At 43.7% G+C, this 21,788-nt stretch overlaps 1 protein-coding gene across 1 annotated transcript in view; it reads right to left on the bottom strand.

The window, feature by feature from the left end:
• Positions 1–8,547, bottom strand: part of RRAGD (Ras related GTP binding D) — a 44,096-nt gene extending 35,549 nt beyond the window's left edge. Inside the window, exon 1 of the mRNA XM_004388424.2 lies at positions 8,226–8,547. Coding sequence (XP_004388481.1) covers positions 8,226–8,364 — 139 coding nt within the window. The 5' untranslated portion in view covers positions 8,365–8,547. The remainder of the gene's footprint in view (positions 1–8,225) is intronic.
• Between the last annotated feature and the right edge of the window lie 13,241 nt (positions 8,548–21,788).

Here is a 21,788-nt window from a genome sequence, read left to right as displayed (position 1 = left end):
ACACACACACACACAACACACACACACACACACACACACACACACACACACACACACACACACACACCCTTAATGCCTAGTTCATCTTTCCCACTTGTTCCCTATCCTCCAGCCACAATGTTCTTCCTGCTCCTCAGATACAACTAGCTCGTTCTCACCTCAGGGTCTTCACCTTGCTCCTCCCTCTGCCTGAAAGGCTTTCCTCCCAGGCTTTCCCTACCTCCCCTTCTTCTTCCCACTCAGCCCAGCTCCAATTTCATCTCTTCAACATGACTACTAATGAAAAGCAGCCCCGGTGGCACAATGGATAAGCGCTTGGCTACAAACCCAAAGGTCAGCAGTTCGAACCACTCGCCATTCTACAGAAGACCTGACAATCTGCTTCCATAAACATTACAGCCTAGGAAACCCTACGAGGCAATTCTACTGTTATATAGGGTCACTATGAGTCGGAATTGACTCAATGGCATACAACAACCACTAGCTCAAAGGTTGGCAGTTTGAACCCACCCAACGGTGCCTCGGAAGACAGGGCTGGCGATCTACTTCCAAAAGGTCACAGCCTTGAAAACCCTATGGAGAAGTTCTACTCTGCACACAGAGTCCCCATGAGTCAGAAGAGACTCCGCAGCAACTAAAAACTGATCTAAATCAGGTCCCATCACGTCCTGTGCCATAACCCTGTATTTTTTTAATTGCACTTATCACTATATACCAGAGACCCCGGGTGGCACAAGCATTTAAGCACTGGACTACTAACTGAAAAGCTAGCAGTTTGAATGCACCCAGATGTGCTTTGGAAGAAAGGCCTGGTAATCTGCTTCCAAAAGGACACTGCCTTGAAAGCCCTATGGAGCAGTTCTACTCTGACACACACAGGGATGCCTGCCATGAATCAGAATTGACTCAACGGCAACTGGTTTGATTTGGTTTTGAATCACTATACACAACTTTTTGTATGTTTTTTACTTGTTTGTCTCTTTCACATACACACACGTGAAATATAATGTAGCATGTGGCATAAATTCAATAAGTATATTTTAATAAATTAGTTTAAAAAGAGGTAACAGGGTGGCTAATGAATTAGATGCTGAGAGGGTGGGATTTTACTCTGAAAGCAAGGAGGAAATCACTAAGGAGACTAACATTATCATACATTTCAGGAAGTTTACTCCAGAAGTAGACTCCCTACAGGGGGCGAGTGTAGAGGCAGTTAGAAAGTTTATGAGATCAGAAATAAGAAATGACAGGACTAAGGCACAGGCAGTGGAAACAGGCAGAAGGAATGGATTTATGAAATGTTCAAGGAAAATCGATAAAAAAAACTTGGTGACTCACAGGAACGAGAGAGAGAGAAGGCCTGGGTTCCCAACTTGGCAGACCAAGTGAACAAGGGCCCCTTTCACCAAGATGCTAACAGGGAAGAGACTGGACAGGAGTTTACACTTGTGGAGTAAGTGCCTGTGTGTGTAGAGCTCGAGTGGGGAAGGGGCCTGGGGCTTCAGAAGAGTGGTAAGATTGTGAGGATGCAGACAGGTTTGTAGCGGGAATGGAGGTTGCTGAGGCAGTTCATGTCCCTTTCCTGATTTTGCTGGCTGCAGATGAGGAATGTAAGGGAGTTTTAGCCTTAGCCACAGTGAAAAAGCTCGAAGTCAACCCACTCCAACCTCCTATCGGCCATTTACAGACCACCTATGAGGCCCGCAGTGTCATCTCTAATCCTCAGGTAAAAAGAAAAAATAAACCAGTTGCCATTGAGTTGATTCCAACTTAGGATGACCTCCTGTGTGTGTCAGAGTAGAACTGTCTCTATAGAGTTTTCAATGGCTGAGTTTTCGGAAGTAAATCACCAGGCCTTTCTTCCAACGTAACTCTTGGGGGACTAAAACCACCAACCACCAACCATTCAGTTAGAAGCCAAGCCCTTAACTGTCTGCACCACCCAGGGACTCCAATCCTCAAGTAAATACATTTATCCTTTACAGATGTAAACACTGAGGCCTCAATGCTTAACATAACAAACACTCAATAAACATTTGTTGGTTGGGATGAATAAATGAAAGTGACTGAGCAGATATGAAGCTAAATTAACCCAAACTTTAAAAAGAAACTTCATGTATGACCTTGGCCCAGATTTACATTTGGAACTGGATATCAGGATGATGAGCTGTATGCCGAGGTAAAGTTATCTACTATGGTCTGGGACACAATTATCTTCTCTGTCTTCTTCTTGGTCCATTCAGTACCAGAAATTCCCAAATACCCCAGCTTTGTAACTGGACTCCTGAAGACCCCAGGGAAACTCAAACTACTCAGGGAACAGCATTATGAGGAGAGGTCATCTAATGGGGCCATTATCAGCCTTTAACACCTGCACACTGATTACTTAATTCCCAATTTATCCCATATCTGTCAGAGCCCTGTCAAAAGCCAATCAGCCTTGTAAACATAGAAGAGAAAAAAGGATAAGTACCTTGAACACAGTCCTGCCTGGGGGCCATGCCTTCAAGTGATCTCCTTATACAGCTTTAGCAGGGTTGGCCCTGACTTGATGAGCTCAAGGAGTCTCTCCAGTAGAATGAGAGATCATCATATAAAACACACTTTCTGGATGTAGATATGTTGTACAATTGTGAGCTATTATAAGTAAGAAAAGTTCTCCAAGAGGTGACACATTTGAACAAGCCCCACATGGGAAAATAAAGATTTAATGAATTAGGATAAAGTGGTGGCAAAGTGACAGCAAGTGGAATGGCTGAAAAAGTACTGGGTTAGTGCCAGACTGGGATTCAAGTACCAGCTCTGCCATTTACTGTGTCACCCTGGACGTGTCTCCTAACCCATGAGTCTTAATTTTCTTATCTATAAGTCTCTGTCAACATACACACACACACACACACACACACACACACACACACACACACACACACACACACACACACTTTTCTGCCAAGTCTAGAAGATGAGAGGGTCTTTTGTGGAATGTGACTACACTTAGAGGCTCACTCAGCCTTAAGGGAAAGTTAGAATCTCTTTGTTATTAGTATTCCGAGGGGTCAACAAAGGCTTTAGGTCTGTATGCTTATGGTTTGAAGAAGGAGGCTCTGGTTTGTTTCTATTTGTGACATTATCTGTAGCTCCTTTAAATTTCTGGAGTAGTGGGTTGATCATTGCAACTACTTATACATTCAAGACCCAGGAGTTCAGTAAGAAATTACAACTCAACTGGGAATTAAACATACGAATAACAATACCGAAAACAAAAAACCAAACCCACTGCCATGGAGTCAATTCCAACACATAGTGATCCTACAGGACAGAGTAGAATTGCCCCACAGAGTTTCCAAGGAGCAGCAGGTGGATTTGAACTGCCAACCTTCTGTCTAGCAGCCAAACAATTAACTACTGCACCACCAGTACTTCTAATAAGATAAAAATCATGAAGGCTCACTGCTGATTTGATTAACTACCTAGTAAGAAAAATCAAATGCAAACAGAACATATATTTTCAAAGGCATAAAGATCTTTGAAAGTGATTTTTATTTATGTGTGAAGACCAAATCTTTATGAAATCCTCTCAAATCACTGGCAAATAACTAAAAACATGATTCCCTATTTTTTAAGATACGCAAGCAATATTTTCTTAAGATATGTACGCAATGACATTTCTAATGTGTTGATTTACCAATGCTACAATAAAAACTGCAAGAAATGAAAGATGTTCTTGTGAAGTTTTTAACAACAGTTTTAAAAGTGAATGAAGGCTGGTTATACGTACTAAGTGGTGCAATGGTGAAGTGCTCAGCTGCTAACCGAAAGGTCCATCGTTCAAACCTATCAGCAGCTCCATGGGAGAAAAGACCTGGCGATATGCTCCCATAAAGATTCAGCCTAGGAAACCCTATGGGTACTTCTACTCTGTCACATGGAGTTGCTATGAGTTGGAATCAACTAGTCGACACCCAACAACATTTTACAGATCTGGGAAAACGAACCAGAGACCTCCCCAGAGGTCTTTGAGAAAGTCGACCAGAACCCTGGACACATTGGAACAGGAGTGAGAAAGGTGTTTGTCTTGAGCGTTACAGCAGAACCAGACAAAGTCGCTGTCAGAAGAAAGTTTTAAGACTTTGGCAGAGAGGGAGGATAAAAAATAAAAGGTAAGAGATAAGAAAAATGAGCAAGAAAGCGGTGCCTGTAGTAGGAAGGGAAAGCCGCTATCAACAGTTACAGTGCGGGGCTGGGAGGGTGCCGGGGTTTGAATAAAGCAAAGGGCTGAACTCCAGGGCAACACATAGTTACCCAGGGACTGACCAATGATTATCTTTCAAACTCAGAGCCACATCCCTAATCCATTTCTGCCTCTTATTGCCATTAGACCATTCTGTCTGTTTGGATATTAAAATGTAAGAGATTTCTGAGAAAAGTGAGAATCAAGATTTTGATACTCCGAGTCACTGAAACATGTTTACAAAGCATCCAATATAAAAATATGCTCTCCCAATAAATTTATTTGAACAAACTCCGTGTTTACCGTGTGATCTTGGGCAAATCATTTCTTACCTGCTCTGTATGTCCATCTCTTCCAATGCTTCTGTATCTCTGTATTACCAGGACCAGAAGGGAACCCAGGATGTTAGCTGTAGCCAGAACTACAGACAACCCAACTTTTTTTGGACAAGACTGAATCACAAGGGAAGGGGTTTACATTTCCACACATTGTGCACTTGACCCTCTCCTAAGCCTTGCTTATCATGTGGCCTTAGAAAATCCCCCTGTCATCTCCAGGCACAGTTTCAGCATCAGGAGAACAATTATCTCTACTTACTCTCGAGAGATAACGAGAAGATGAATTCATTAATAATTTTAAAATTATTTTAAGAAAAAAAAGCTGAGGCTAACAATCAGTAGATGTAAATTGCTGGATTCACTCCCATCTACACCAATCAGGGGAGTGTCACCTGCTGCCCTCCTGGATCTGCCTCACTGGATCTGCCTCCGGTAACCACCTGAAGTGTCACTTCCTTGCATCTTAACTAGGGCGCAGGATGCTATGGAAACAAGGACCTCACTCAACTGGACTTTGGGGGAGCAGCTACCTTAGCCAAGTTTCCTCTGAAAACTAGGAGGGACTTTGGGGGAAAAAATTTCACTTTCTGATTAAATATGATCTTTTAATTGCTTTCCTTGCTATTATAGCTTTTAAGATATAGTAATTTACTAAGTTTTAAAGTCCATGTGTCTTAAAAAAATCATTATCAAAAAATCATTATCTTTGGTACAGTTGTTTTTTAATGGCTTAATTATTCCTCTCTAGAGCTGGAGTTTTATCTGGAGTGTGGGGGTTGAAGGTGAGACTTGCTTTATCTCTGATTAATTACCATGGAGGGGTGGGGTGGGGGGGTGCTCAATCTGTCCTTAACAGAACTAAAGAACACTCCTGCTATTTGAGAATAAATTTGGAGAAGCCAGAGAAGTATAATTTAAGCCTTGGCTTAGCTGCGCTACATTTTCAAACTAAGTGTAATGTGGTTAAAACTTACAAAGCGCTGTTTAAAAATAAAATCTTAGTCCCTTATAAGACTAAGGAAAACAACTGTTGCATTATTCACCTTCAATCCACATTTTTTTTGTGTAGCTCCTGGCAACTTGCTTTGCAACTTACCTGGCAATGCCAGTAAGTCCTGCATCCCACCTGCCAGGGTAGATTTCTGAACCTCATGGAAAAAAGCCCCAGGTCTTCACTAAGCACAGGCACTAAACCAAGTAGCTTAGGTAGGAGAAATGCTTTGCTCATGGTTCAAGGTGCACCCACGTTCTTCTTTTTTCAAAATAAGTAAGTCCATTTATTTCATATTCCATTTTTAAAGTTTGCAGGTGTGAATTTTACCAAAAATAAAACAGGATTATAAAACAACGTGTTCAGGGCCCATTAGAAATCACGATGATCCTTTGGTGGCACCTTAAGGGCCTAGGAACCAGCCCTCTGAAAACAACCAAAATGAAAGTCACAACTCCCAACCACCCAAACCCAGCTCCCCAGGACCATATCAGTCAGCGTGACAGTCGTCAGAGACAGTCCTTGCTGGACTCCCTGATTAAGGAGCCTATCTGCTAGTATAGAAAGCAAATGTTCTGATAGAAATTTTGCATCAAGGCCTAAACTCCAAAATCAAAGCTAAGAAAAACCTGCAAAGACACAGGACCCAAAAGAGAACAGAGGAAGCCTTCTGAGAAACAGACCACCTATGCACAGCAGGCCCAAGAGGAGAAGAGGCCAAGTTTAAGTAATGTATGCCAGAGCAAGTACTAATTTGTTGCTCTTCATTCCACATAAATATACTCAATTCTTTCATAGCAAGATCCCATGTTGATCTGGAGAATTCACGCAGAAGTAATCAAAGGCATTAGTAACAGATGGGATTGCCTTCAGGTTAGTAGCAGAGTGGAGCCTCCAAGATGGGACTCTGGGGAAGCCCTTTGCTCAGGAAATCCAATCCCACCCCTCAGGCAGGGCTTTACACTTCAAGTCCCCCAAATCAATTTTTTTAAGTGCCCCCTTAAGGAACTGCAGAATAAACAAACAGGTCTGGTGCTTTTCCTGGAACCTCTTTGGCCCCCACGACAATATCAAATTACAGGGCTTTTCCTCCCAGATGTGGTCTTTTTTCTTTTTTTTTAAAGATTATCACACATTCACTCATTGTGTGTCTACCGTTTCAAATACTTTGCAAATACATCCCCATTCTGAATCTCTCCCCAGTCTCCTAAGAATCTGGGAGGAGCTAACAAATGCAATTTGAATAATAATGAAGCGCCTGAACAATTTAATCATGAAAGGCAGCCCTAGAGACTCTAATAAGAGGGTTGAAAGGCTTTACAAAAATGTGGCCTGCATGCTCAACTGTGGGACCAATTACGGGGAGAGCAGAAGAGAGAAGTGCACAGGTGCAACACCAGTTTAAGCAAATGGAGAATTAGCACAAACCCTCCCTAGAGACAGAACACTATGAAAAAGGATGACTTAGAAAGCTTCTCTCTCATCTAACAGGGGCAAGGCTTAGTTAACTTTCTCCCCTTTCTGATTCATAGAAAGTAGAGCCTACCATAGGTAAAATAATAAAAAGAAAACTATCCTGGGGAGAAAGTCTTTGTGTAGGGAATTTTAAGTAAGTTCAATGAATTCTCCATAAATGTTCTTAAAAACCAACAGTCACAAAGATACTATCCCTCACACAATTTCTTCAATGTGAAATATTTTAAAAGTTAGTTCCTTCTCTAGGATGCACACAGTTTCACCTGCGTAGATATATTTAAGAGCAACATTCTACTGACCTTTTCAAGTGACCATAAAATAAACGGCCTTTTCCTTGATTTTGAGGAAACAAAAAGGAATAACCTTTCTGGAATCCTAAAAAGCTCTTAAGAGCTTAAGAGTAAAATGCAGGAAGACCCCACAGGCTGAACGATTGCTAAATCCCGCTTCTTGAACAAGAAAACAAGAGTTTGCTTCTCAGTGGCAAGGTGTTCCCCCGCCCCGCGCTCACTCCCGGGCAGGCACTGCCAAGCTCAGGTGGTGACACCAAAGGCAGATAAGGTGTCCTAACAACCGTATCTGCCCTGATCCAGGGAAACCCGCGGTCACTCGGTGACTCTGGGATCACCTGTGCGCACCTCCCCCCTCCGCCCCACAGGTTTCCCCCCCACGCCTCAGACCTAGGCGGCCCTAGGACCCCTCCCGGGGAGACACGGGACAAGACTGACACCCGCAGCTGCCGACGACCCTGCCAGTCGCGCTGCCACCGGCTGCCTTTTTTAGTCACAACATCTGACCCGGGCTTCAATGGTAGCCTTCAGGGAGTGGTCCAAGGGCGCCTAGAGCGGCCCCAATCCCCAGATCCTGCGGGGAGCTCCGGGACAGGGGTAAAGCAGGCACTGGCCCTACAAGGGGCGAGAGAGCGTGCGTTCCTCCTGCCCAGACACTCCCTCCCTTCCTTCCTCCCCCCCCCCCACCCACCCCGGTGCCCCTTCCGTCGCCTGTACCCGGTCTCCCCCATTTTGTAGCTCGCGGTCGCTCCTCTGGCACCCCTCCCCGCAACTCCGCTCCACTGGAGCCCCTCCAAGTCGGCGGCCCGCGAGCCTGGCCCGGCTGGGGGCGGGAAGAGGCCGAGGGAAGGGAAGGGGCGCAGGCTGAGGACGCGCGGGTCGGGGGGCCGGGCGCTTACCTCCCTCCTCTGCCCCGCTGTCCGGGTCGGCGTCCGAAGAGTCGGGCCCGTCCCCGTAGTCCGCTAGCCCCACCAGCTCATCCTCCTCTTCGTCGTCGTCCTCGTCTTCCGGCTGCGGCTTCCCCAGCACCTGGCTCATCGCGCCCACCGGCCGGCCGTCCCGGGGGCGGCGGGGGTCCCAGGTCGGCAGGAAGCCTTCTCGCCTGTCGCCCGCAACCTATCTCTTGGGTTTTGTCTGGAGCTTGGCGGGGGCCGCGCGTCCCCCGCGGCGGGCGGCGCCCAGGTCTGGGTCCCGCGGTTCCCGGCCCGCCCAGAGCCCACTCCCCCGCCCAGCCCGCCGGCGGAGGAGTCAGCCGGAGCGCGGCAGTTCCTCCCCGAGGAGCGAGAGAGACTGCGTGACCCGAGTCACCTGACACACACTGTCACACACTCACATACACACTCACACACACACACACACCCCGCACGGGCGCGCGCGCGCTCGGTCGAGCGCAGGCACCGCTCCGCGGGGCGCTCGGCCGAGGCGACACGGACTCTCACCGGGAGAGCAGGGCGGCACGGGCCCCCAAACACGCACACACAGACATAACCTGGTATTGGGCCCCCGGGATGCGGCGCAGTCTTCCACCGCGGCTGCGCACCAGGGGCCCCCACGCGCCGCTCCAGCACGTGGTCCCCAGCACAGGATGGCGAGGTGTGGGGGAGGGGGGACTGCACACCCTGAGAGTCATTCCCCCCGAAAACACACCGGCACTGTCCCCAGTGCCCCCACCCTGGGCGGCCGTCTCCAGTTTTCAATCCTGGGTGATGATTCCTATCCACGTGAGCTTCCCCGCAACGCGGCGCCCAAGCCCCTACACCAGAGCAGCGTGCGGAGGACACCGGGTGAATGCTGGAACGCGTCAGGAAGAGAAAAGCACAGCGGAGGATCAGTCTCCATGGCAGTTGCCTTTTAGCGTACGTTTTGGTTCAAAGTGCTTCCCACCAAGACTATTAAAAAATCAAGCCTACCCAGATGCAAATGTTTCTGAAGTAATACATGCCTCGTGGCTGACTAAACTGAATAATAATTCCTCTACAGCGACTTGGAAAAGGTCTGTGTATAACACGCTTAGGGGCGATTCATGCTCCACCTCCTAATGTCTCATTGTTGCATAGACTATAATCCCCCATCTCAAAATAAAATGTTTCAAAGCTTTTGTGTGTGCGGCGATGGGGGGAGGAGAAATTCTCAAATAGGAAGAGCAGCAATGTGGGGGTGAGACTAAAACCTGCCTTCCTCCTTGACAAGCTTTTCACCACAGGACATACTGTACCCACCCTTTCTGAGTACTGCAAAAAATCACGTGGATGAACTTTCGTCTGTCAAGCACAATACTAACCGGCTGGCCTGCATGGTTATCCAGATCCTACAGGTGCCAGCTTAGCAGGTGGTATGGGGGAGGAGAGGAGGAGGAAGGGAGCTGAGGCTGGAGGCTCTCGTGGTCCAAGGGTGCTACCTCTGTAGTGAATATTTATTCAGCACCTACTATATTCCAGGGGCTGGGCTAAATAGGGGCTCAAGGATGCTCAGGGCAATATTCCCGGCCTAGAAGAGGTCTCAATCTAGCAGCTCACGACTCAGATCCTGGATTTTTCAGTAGTTCTGGGTGTTTAAAGTGTATACGGACACTTTCTAGGAGGTGGCTATTTCTAATTGGAAAGGTCCTAGGATTTTTCAGGTAGAGGCAGTATAACTTGGTACGACTGTATCAGTCCAGGTCCTTCCCAGGAGGAAACATGGCACATGCAAAGATTTTGACTGAGAAGACTGTGGTAAGTGAAGGGACAATTTACAAAAGTATGGGAGGGTTTGGGGAATCAACACAAGAATTTAGCAGCAATGGGAAAAGATTATCACCTCTAAATATGTCAGGGTAAAGGAAGGGAGCTGGAGTCCTATGGAGGGACAGCGAAGCAGGAGCTATGGCTGGGGAAGAAACAGCCACTGGCAGAACCACCTCATATGGGAAGAAGTACCCTGAGGACCCTGACCTCTCTCTCCTCCCATTCTTCACCTTTCTGTAAGTGCCTCCCATTGGCCAAACTGGAAGCCAGAGGCCAAGGGAGCCCTGGAACTTGGTCCACAGAAGTCAGCCTCAAAACACAGAGACTGGGGAGGGAGGGCAGAGAGTAGATTCAGAGGGGGCTAGGGAAGCATAACGAACAAAGCAGGCTGTACTTACTCTCATCACTGAAAGTTACTTAAATTTTCTAACTCTGGTTCTACATCAGTAAAACATTATCCCCTCCAAGAGTTATTACCCAAACCCTTTGCTGTCTAGTTGATTCCAACTCCTGGCGACCCTATAGGACAGAGTAGAACTGCCCTATAGGGTTTCCAAGGCTGTAAATCTTTAGGAAAGCAGACTGCCACATCTTTCTCCCACTGAGCGGCTAGTGGGTTCAAACTGCCTACCTGTAGATTAGCAGCCAAACGCTTAACCACTGCACCCCAAGTCTCCTTCCAAGAGTTATTAGGAGGATTAAATGTGAAAAAAAAATTGTAAGTTACTTACAAAACCTGTTTTCTAGGACACAGTAAGTGCTCAATGAATGCTATTTTCATCCATTCTATACAAGGAAGTTCACAAAGGAAATTTGTAGACTTCAGGCTATCCCAGAATGAGCCCACTAGCCTGAGAAGGCCCTGTAGCTGGCTGAATCAAACTGCAGAGGGCTTCTTATGAGACCCCAGAAGCCTGTCCAAGGTCAGCCCAGATCTTCAAGGAATCCCTGGGCTGGTTGCTGAGTGTGTATACTCCATGGACCCAGGGATTCAGGACAGGACAGTTTATAACCCAGCAGCCCCTCCGTGTCTGAAGCTCAGAAAGGACAGAGATACCTGCTTTCCTTAAGAAAGAGATCTTAGGGGGAAATACTGACAGTAGATTGATAAAATATTTAAGAATTAGACAATTCTTTGAGAAAAATAAAAGGAACAAATTCCATAAAAATTCAACTAAAGCCCAATCCTCAATTACGTTCCACCCCAAGCCAGATAAAAGAGTCATAGACAAGTTAAAGAAATCCTAATTTACCATCATTTCAGAAATTTCTAATATTAATAAAGTTTGGACAAACAGCACAGAGAAATACTTTATTGCATTTCTTCTTTTGCTATTATAATTTCAATACTGTCAGCTTTCAAAAACAAGGGCTATGTTGAAAATATCTTAGAAATAGAAGTTCTTAAATTTAAAAAACCATATGTGTGGGATATTTTTCCCCAGAATTTAAATAAAAATTGAAAAACCCTAAAGGAACCTGGAAGCCTTTGAGAAACTCAGTGTTGGCTCTGATGGGTGAGTTGGCTGCTGCCTTGGCCCTCTCTGGCCTGGAGTTTAGGCTGTCTGTGGCTGTCTCCATGGGAGAGCGTTCTCAAGAATGTGAAGATTTGTCTCTGGGCTACCCACATGGTTTTTGCTATTGTATGTAACCATGGCAGGTTTCCTTATACATGATATGTGCTTAATAAATGTTTATGGAGTGAATGAAAGAAAGAAAAGAAGAGAGGAAAGCACATAGTACATAGTGCATAGTCTCTACACAGACCTGGCATATTTTTGATAGAAAGTTCAGGAAGAAACAGAGGTCAGGTTTTCTGCTTACCCGAAACTTTGGGAAATGCTACAGTGAGGTAAACATAAACTGTGAGCTACAAGAGAGCAGCCAGGAATGAGCTGGCATACAAGAGATGATAACTCTTATTCTTTTGCCTATCCATCATCAGTTCAGGACTGTAGAAGATTAGAAGATACTACAATATAATGACTATAAATGCTTATTTTTATTTTTACTAACTCTTCTAAAGAAACACACACAAAAAAACCTCATAACTTTTAGAGACACTTTATAGCATCATAAAAGATGAGCTATTGCCCATTAAAATTTAACCAACTAATATTTACTAAGATTTACCATGGACAGAACACTATTAAGTTATGAAATAATATAAACTTCAAAATATTAAGTAAGCATTATTGTTCTCCCCACTTAACAGATAAAAAACTCAGGTTAAACAATTTTCCCAAGGCACCCCATGGAGTGAATAGTGGAACTACTTTGGAACAAAGCCAGCTTGACATTAGACCTTATTCCTATTTAAGGGTCAGAGGCTAAAGTCAATTACAGTACAGCAATTGAGCTGAAATGGGGGAAGGGGAGTGGGGAACTGGCTCCTAGTCTCCTACGTAAAGGAGTAAAACACACACCCATAACCCATTGCCATCGAGTCAATTCCAACTCATAAAGATCCTATTGGACAGAGTAGAACTGCCCCATAAGGTTTCCAAGGAGGAGCTGGTGGATTCGAACTGCCGACCTTTTGGTTAGCAGCCGAACTCGTAACTATTGGGTCACCAGGGCTCCTAAACACACACAGACACACAAAAATTGATGCGTTGTCTCAGGCCATTTAATTTGCAGGATTCTCTGGGAAAAAAAGAAAAAAATTGAAAAGTTTCCTAACCAACAAAAATTAGAAAACCTCTTAATAAAATTGTTGACCATCATCCTTCCTCTTACTAGAAACACAAATAGCAAATTATTTAGTACCATATTAGTTTTGTATGTCTATCTTGTACTATATTCTAAGCTAAAGTATAAAATCTAAGTGTATTTTGGCTTTAAAATTTGAGAGTTTGAGTTTTAAAGGTCAGACGTTTGTGTCCTTATTTCAGTGAATTATTTTGCTGTTACCAATAAGATATCTTGTGACAAGAAGCATAACAGCCATTTAAAAGAACCCGTACAATTTAGGCAGAGTAACTGCAGTCCTGAATAGGACAAGCAATTAAATACGGCCTGCATCCTGCATCTTAGGGTATTTTGAGGTATCTGATGGCATCGCACTTGGTTCCTGCGATTCACATCTTGAAAAGCTTTCACACTTTCTCTTAAAATACGTATTTAAGCTATTCTCTCTCGAAGCAAACAAAGGAAAGAACTTTCTACAGAATCTTGTTGGACTCCTTCTTATCCAAGGAAGTCAACCAAATTTCTCAAAACAGCAGCTCACAGCCTCAAACTCACCTAAGACACCTGATGAAATCATTAAAAATCATGAAATCGTTTCCACTGAGGCAAACCATTAAAGAGATTTCATTTTTAAAATGTTTTGACATTTTAAAAATATACATATGCTTGGCTTGGAGGTTTAGGGTGATGGCTTCATGGGACATCCCAGTTAATTGGCCTAATATTGTTTGTAATGCTTCTGTTCTACCTCCTAGTTTCAGGCGTAGTGCCTGGAGTCTTAAAAGCTTGCAAGCGGCCATCCAGGACACAACAATTAGTCTCTATTCACCTGGAGCAATGGTGGAAGAAAGAGAGCCAGGAATAGGAGGTGGTTATGCATAGCTAATTGCTTCCACGAAGAACTGCCTCCTTTGTTATGAGACCAGAAGAAATGGATGATGCCTGACTACAATTACTAAACGTTTTGATCAAAGATCCTATAAAAGAATCCTGATCAAAAGGAGGAAAATGCGAAAGAGAATTACAAGTTCTCATGGAATTAAAATTTTCTGGATGAAATCCCCTAACCTATTGTCCTGAGATAATCTTTAATCCTTAAACCATAAACCAAAAATATCCCCTGGAGTCTTCTTTAAACCAAACAATAGTTTAGCTTAATTAGTGAAAAATGTCAGCCTTGAGCATTGCGCTCTTTTAAAAAACTGTATGGGATCAAATTGACAACAGCAACTTGAAAGGTTAAATAGGAAGCTTAAGGGGCAGTGAGTTTATGTCAATGGGGGAGAGACAATTCAGGAAAGGAGGGTGAGAATGGTTGCACAACTTGAAGAATGTAATCAATGTCACTGAATTGTACATGTAGACATTGTTGAATTGATGTATGTTCTGATGTGTATATTTTCAACAGCAACAAAAAAATGATCAATTCATTAAAAAAAAAAAAACGTGGTAAAATAGTCAAACAGCACAAAAGAATTTCTAGTGAAAGTCTGTTTCTTTCCCTCCCCTGACCTACCATCCATGAGAAAAAGAAAAATACTGTCTTTAAATGTGCAAACGTATTTGTAGCCATTATAACTAGTTGCCATTGAGTAGATACCGACTCATGGTGACCTTATGCGTGTCAGAGTAGAACTGTGCTCCATAGTCATGACCAAAACAGACAAGGTTCTGCCCTCATGGCATATTCTAATGGGATAGACCAACAAGACAAAGAGGAGAAGAAAAACAGAACACGAAGACAATTAGACTCCCAGCTGAGTGTTTAACCATTACAAAAGCCAGATATTCAAACCTTGAGATTCTCTTGTATCTGGCCAGTAAGATGTGAGGAGGAATCCTGCTCACATGTGAGGAGGACTTCTAGCAAAGAGTTTGCTTCCTGGTCCAAAGGTTGATGAATCAGAAAAATCCCCTGACACCACCCTTTCCTGTTTTGAACACGGTTGTTTAAGAACATGGTGCTTGGAGTGGGGGAAGCCATCTTGCGAGCATGAGGTAACAGGCCTAAGACAAAACAAAACACGCACACACAAAAAAACACCAGCACTCTGGGAATGGTAGAACAGAAAGGAGTGAGCCTGGATGGCCTTGCTGAGCTGCTGAACCCAAACCTAGGAATGCCTGGCCCCAAATTTCTTATTTTATGAGAAAATTAGAAATCCATTCCTTAAGCCAGTGCTTCCCCACCTTGTCAGGTCATGGCACAAATAGAAAATGATATTATTTGTATGGCACACTAAGGTAAAAGGGCAGGCCGCTTGCAGCCAGAGAGGACTGGCTCAGACCCTGCTCAACCACCCGAGATCCTGCCCAGCTGCTCCAAAGACTGAGAGGATCAATAACTTGGCCATACTTGTAACCCACTTATGTCCAACAGTAGTCTGGATAAATAAATTGTGGTATATTCTCACAATGAAATACTATATAGAAGAGAAATTAAATAGCTGAGTCTCAGAAACACAATGCTGAGTGAAAAAAGCAAGTTGCACAGGAATCATGCACAATGACTCCATTTACAAAAAGTTCAAAAACAGGCAAAACTGAACAATGCAGTGTTTAGGGATACATATATATGTAACAGAACAAGGAGATACTGTGAGGATTAAAGTCAGGAAAGGTGTGCATCAGGGTTGTATCCTTTCACCATACTTGTTCAGTCTGTATGCTGAGTAAATAATCTGAGAAACTGGACTATATGTACAAGAAGGTAGCATCAGGATTGGTGGAAAACTCATTAACAACCTGCAATATGCAGATGACACAACCTTACTTGCTGAAAGTGAAGAGGACTTGAAGCACTTACTGATGAAGATCAAAGACTGTAGCTTTCAGTATGGATTGCACCTCAACATAAAGAAAACAAAAATCCTCACAACTGGACCAATAAGCAACATCATGATACGTGGAGAAAAGATTGAAGTTGTCAAGGATTTCATTTTTAATTGGATCCACAATCAATGTCCATGGAAGCAGCAGTCAAGAAATCAAAGGACATATCGCATTGGGTAAATCTGTTACAAAAGACCTCTTTAAAGTGTTGAAAAGCAAAGGTGTCACCTTGAAGACTAAGATGTGCTTGACCCAGGCCATGGTGTTTTCAATCGCCTCATATGCACATGAAAGCTCAACAATGAACAAGGAGAACCAGAGAAGAATTAATGCCTTTGAATTATGGTGTTCGTGAGGAATACTGAGTATACCATGGACTGCCAGAAGAACATATCTGTCTTGGAAGAAGTACAGCCAGAATTCTCCTTAGAAGCAAGGATGGCAAGACTTCGTCTCACGTACTTTGGACATGTTGTTAGGAGGGACCAGTCCCTGGAGAAGGACATAATGCTTGGTAGAGGGTCATTGAAAAAAGGAAGACCCTCAATGAGATGGATTGACACAGTGGCTACTACAATGGGCTCAAGTATAGCAAGGACTGTGAGGATGGCACAGGACTGGGCAGTGTTTCCTTCTGTTGTATATAGGGTCGTTATAATTTGGATCCAACCTGACGGCACCTAAGAACACAACGACATAAATGTAACAAGAAAATTAGTAACAAAAAATTCAAGATGGTGGTTTCCTCTTGAGGAGAGGGAGAATATGATCATGGAAGGCTTCCTGAGTGGAAACTTCAGCAAGAGCAGTTTCCGTGGAGTGGTGGGGACAAAAGCCAGAATAGGTGGGCTGAAGGAGGAACTGAAGCTAACGACATGGAAAATGGTGTAATCAATTTATTAAAGAAGTATTGCTGGGAATAGGAGCAGATTATATTTTCACAAAGCAGTTAAAATTATTATTCACAAAGCAGACTTCTTTCTCATGAGGTAGAAGAGGGGGTAGTGGTATGGCTATATGAGGCTGGCTATGATTGAGCTGGGGCCCTGCTGGCACAGTGGTTAAGAGCTCAGCTGCTAACCAAAAGGTTTGCAGTCTGAATCCACCAGCCACTCTTTGGAAACCCTATGGGGCAGTTCTACTCTGTCCTATAGGGTCGCTACAAGTCAGAATCGACCTGAAGGTAACAGGCGGGTTTTTTTTTTTTTTTTGTGACTGAGCTGAACAGAGGGGCAAAAATGGAGCAGCAGGCAAGGAGCCCTCCTCACATGAAGGGAGATTTAGGCGTCTCTTTTCATTTGCTGCCCAAAGCTTGTGTGCCCACTTGGAGAACAGCAAGCAAAACCTCCAAGCAGCTCACACACCGCCTCTGCTTTCTGCTCTCATGAGGCCCCCATGCCAGGAATTCCCATTAATCAAGGTCTCTGAACAACCACAGACCAGCCAGCTCCCAGAAGCACTCACAAGTCTTGCAGTCTGGCTTGGGCTTTCTGTTTCTTTTAGCAGAATTAATGCATAATTGTTCTGACTGCCCACAAACATAACTTAAAACCGCATGTCACTGTGACTTTATGGTGATTTTTAAACCCCCCTAGAGAAGTAGAGGAGTCCCTGCGTGGTGCAAATGGTTAAGGTGCTCGGCAGCTAAGGTTGGAGGTTCAGTCCACCCAGAGGCGGGCTGGTGACCTACTTCTGAAAAATCATACATTGAAAACCTGATGGAGCACAATTCTACTCTGAAAGACATGAGTCGGACTGACTTGATGGCAACTGGTTTAGACAAATGGAGCACTCTGTTTCTTTGGAAGTTTTTTCAAAGAACTAGTTAGCAAAACTCCTTAATCTTGAACAGCATGAGGGAGAAATGATTGCATTGGAAGATCACGTGTACATACCTTGACTTTGGGGGTTCACCTGGAGCCCAGTGATGACCTGCATGAAGAGGAACCCACAGCCACTAGTGGGCAGGGAAGGGTCTGTATTCTCTTAACAACTTCAAGTGGGCAGTGACAGGGATGGGGGGCAGATCTGAAGAAAGCTAAAGGAAGTGAGGTTTCAGAGCCTGCAAAGTAAAACTGCAGCTATAACTATGGGGTGGGGGAAGTTCCCCAAAGTAGTAGGGGAAAATCAAACATCTCGGCTGCTAACCAAAATTTTGGCAGTTTGGATCCACCAGCTGCTTGTTGGAAACCCTGTGGGGCAGTTCTATTTTGTCCTATAGGGTCGCTATGCATTGGAATTGACTCAACAGCGATGGTTTGTTTGGTTTGGTGTGGCAGAGGCTATTTGGATTTCTCCTGGCTGGGATAATGCTCTCTGAAGGAGAGAGGGGGAGAAATATCTCAAGAAAAAGGAGGATATTATCATGTTTCTGTTTCCCCTGAAAGCCCGGTCTACTTCAAAAGGGATGGGAAAATCAGTTCCAAAATGAGCTGTCCAGAGCCTCAGGTAAGACTGAAACTCCATTCTAGGGTTCTGCCTCACCCTCCACCTCTGCATTTGCAGAGCAGTTACCTGTTATGCTTTTTCATAGGGTAGAATAAGGTCCCATTCATTCATTCAACTATAATTTATTGAGTACTTACTATGCTCAGGGCACTATTCTGGTTCTTGTCGTCAGGTGCCGTCCAGTGGGTTCCAAGTCATAGTGACCCCGTGTACAAAACCACGAAACATTGCCCGGTCCTGCGCCATTCTCACAATCGTTGTTATGCTTGAGCCCACTGTTGCAGCCACTGTGTCAATCCATCTCGTCGAGGGTCTTCCACATTTTCGCTGACCCTCTACTTTACCATGCATGATGTCCTTCTCCAGGGACTAATCCCTTCTGATAACATGTCCAATGTATGAGATGAAGTCTTGCCATCCTTGCTTCTAAGAAGCATTCTGGTGTACTTCTTCCAAGACAGATATGTTCTTCTGGCGGTCCATGGTATATTCAATATTCTTCACCAACACCATAATTCAAAGGCATCAGTTCTTCTTCAGTCTTCCTTATTCATTGTTAAACTTTCGCATGCATACAAGGCGATCGAAAGCACCATGGCTGTGTCAAGCACACCTTAGTCTTCAAGGTAACATCTTTGCTTTTCAAAATTTTAAAGAGGTCTTTTGCAGCAGATTTACCCAGTGGAATACGTCCTTTGATTTCTTGACTGCTGCTTCCATGGACATTGATTGTGGATCCAAGTAAAATGAAATCCTTGACAACTTCAATCTTTTCTCCACGTATCATGATGTTGCTTATTGGTTCAGTTGTGAGGATTTTGTTTTCTTTATGTTGAGGTGTAATCCACACTGAAGGCTATCGTCTTTGATCTTCATCAGTAAGTGCTTCAAGTCCTCTTCACTTTCAGCAAGCAAGGTCATGTTATCTGCATATCGCAGGTTGTTAATGAGTCTTCCACCAATCCTGATGCCACATTCTTCTTCATATAGTCCAGCTTCTCGGATTGTTCGCTCAGCATAAAGACTGAGTAGGCATGGTGAAAAGTTACAACCCTGACGCACATCTTCCCTGATTTTAAACCACGCAGTATCCCTTTATTTTGTTTGAAACAACTGCCTCTTGGTCTATGTACAGTTTCCACATGTTCACAATTAAGTGTTCCGGAATTCCCACTGTTTGCAATGTTATCCATAATTTGTTATGATCCACACAGTTGAATGCCTTTGCATTGTCAATAAAACACAGGTAAACAGCTTTCTGTACTCTCTGCTTTCAGTCAAGATCCATCCAACATCAGCAATGATATCCCTTGTTCCGCGTCCTCTTCTGAATCCGGCTTGAATATCTGGCAGTTCCTTGTCAATGTACTGCTGCAACCGCTTTTGAATGATCTTCAACAAAATTTTACTTGTGTGTGATATTAATGACATTGTTCAATAATTTATGCAGTCTGTTGGATTACCTTTCTTTGGAATAGGCGTAAATATGGATCTCTTTCAGTCGGTTGGCCAACTTTTAGTCTTCCAAATTTCTTGACATAGACAAGTGAGCACTTCCAGCGCTGCATCCGTTTGTTGAAACATCTCAATCGATATTCTGTCAACCCCTGGAGCCTTGTTTTTCACCAATGCCTTCAGTGCAACTTGGACTTCTTCCTTCAGTACCATTGGTTATTGATCATATGCTACCTCCTTAAATGGTTGAATGCCAGCTAATTCTTTTTGTGAGTCTGTGTATTCCTTCCATCTTGTTTTGATGTTTCCTGAGTTGTTGAATATTTTCCTTGGTAGAATCCTTCAATATTACAACTCGAGGCTTGAATGTTTTCTTCAGTTCTTTCAGCTTGAGAAATGACGGATGCGTTCTTCCCTTTTGGTTTTCTAACTCCAGGTCTTTGCACATTTTATTATAATACTTTACTGTGTCTTCTCGAGCCACCCTTGAAAATCTTCTGTTCAGCTATTACTTCGTCATTTCTTCTTTTCACTTTAGCTCTATTCTATGTTCAACAGCAAGCTTCAGAGTCTCTTATGACATCCATTTTGTTTTTTTCTTTCTTTCTTGTCTTTTTAATGAGTTCTTGCTTTCTTCATATATGATATCATTCCACAACTTGTCTGGTCTTGAGTCATTAGTATTCAACACATCATATCTATTCTTGAGATGGTCTCTAAATTCAGATGGGATAGACTCAAGGTTGTACTTTGGCTCTCATGGACTTGTTCTAATTTTCTTCAGTTTCAACTTGAACTTGCATATGAGCAATTGATTGTTCCGAAGTTGGCCCCTGGCATTGTTCTGACTGATGATATTGAGCTTTTCCATTGTCTCTTTCCACAGATGCAGTTAATTTGACTCCTGTGTCTTTTATCCAACGAGGTCCATGTGATAGTTGCTGTTCATGTTGTTGAAAAAAGGTGTCTGCAATGAATAAATCGTTAGTCTAGCAAAATTCTATCATGTGATCTCTGGCATTGTTTCTATCACCAAGGTCATATTTTCCAACTTTGTTTCCTTCTTTGTTTCCAATTGTCGAATTCCAGTCACCAGTGATTATCAATGCATCTTGATTGCATGTTTGGTCAATTCAGACTGCAGAAGCTGGTAAAATCTTGAATTTCTTCAACTTTGGCCATAGTGGTTGGTGTATAAATTTGAATAATAGTAATATTAACTGGTCTTCTTTGTAGGCTTATGGATATTATCCTATCTCTGACAGTGTTGTGTTTCAGAATATATCTTGAAATGTTCTTTTTGACAATGAATGCCATTCCTCTTCAATTTGTCATTCCCGCTATGTAGATCATACGATTGTCTGATTCAAAATGGCCAATACTGGTCCATTTCAGCTCACTAATGCCTAGGATTTTGATGTTTACACTTTCCATTTCACTTTTGACAATGTCCAATTTTCCTAAATTCATACTTCGTACATTCCAGGTTCCAATTACTAATGGATGTTTACAGCTGTTACTTCTCGTTTTGAGTTGTTGCACATCAGCAAATGAAAGTCCTGAAAGCTTTACTCCATCAATGTCATTAAGGTCGATTCTACTTTGAGGAGGCAGCTCTTCTCCAGTAGTATTTTGAGCGTCTTCCAACCTGAAAGGCTCATCTTCCGGCACTGTATCAGTCAATATTCTGCTGCTATTCATAAGGTTTTCACTGGCTAATTTTTTTCTGACGTAGACTGCCAGGTCCTTCTTCCTAGTTTGTCTTAGGCTGGAAGCTCAGCTGAAACCTGTCCACTATGGGTGACCCTGCTAGTATTTGAAATACTGGTGGCATAGCTTCCAGCATCACAGCAACTCGTGAGGCACCACAATAAGACAAACTGACAGACGCATGGGGGGCACCATCCTAGGTACTGAAAAACCACCTGTGAAAGAAAACAACAAAAACAGACTGAGATAATGGCCTGTAAAATGTGAAGGCGCTAAGCTTTTGCTGGATCCATATGGGATGGTTCCATCAAGCTACTTACAGACAAGCTGTTTGGAATAAAGTCTTCCTTTCCCCTCGGCAGCTAGATCACTCATCACTGTTGTTTAGCTTCCACTAAGCGGCCCCAGTTGAGTGAAATATTCTGAAATATCCACTTGGCTACGTGTGGAGGACTTGATGCTTCTCCTCCCAGTTTATCTCTACCTCCAGTAAACCTCGCAACCTCACCCCACTACTTCTCCCTTTCCTCCCACTCTTCGAAAGGATGCCGCTTGGGCGCCAAAAGGGCAGTAGCCCCAAGTCAGAGTTCGCTGCAGACC

Source organism: Trichechus manatus, unplaced genomic scaffold (genome assembly GCF_000243295.1).
Source record: "Trichechus manatus latirostris isolate Lorelei unplaced genomic scaffold, TriManLat1.0 scaffold00211, whole genome shotgun sequence".
Classification (NCBI taxonomy): Eukaryota; Metazoa; Chordata; class Mammalia; order Sirenia; family Trichechidae; genus Trichechus; species Trichechus manatus.
Note: the sequence above shows the minus strand (reverse complement) of the source record. Positions and strands in the feature narration are given on the sequence as shown.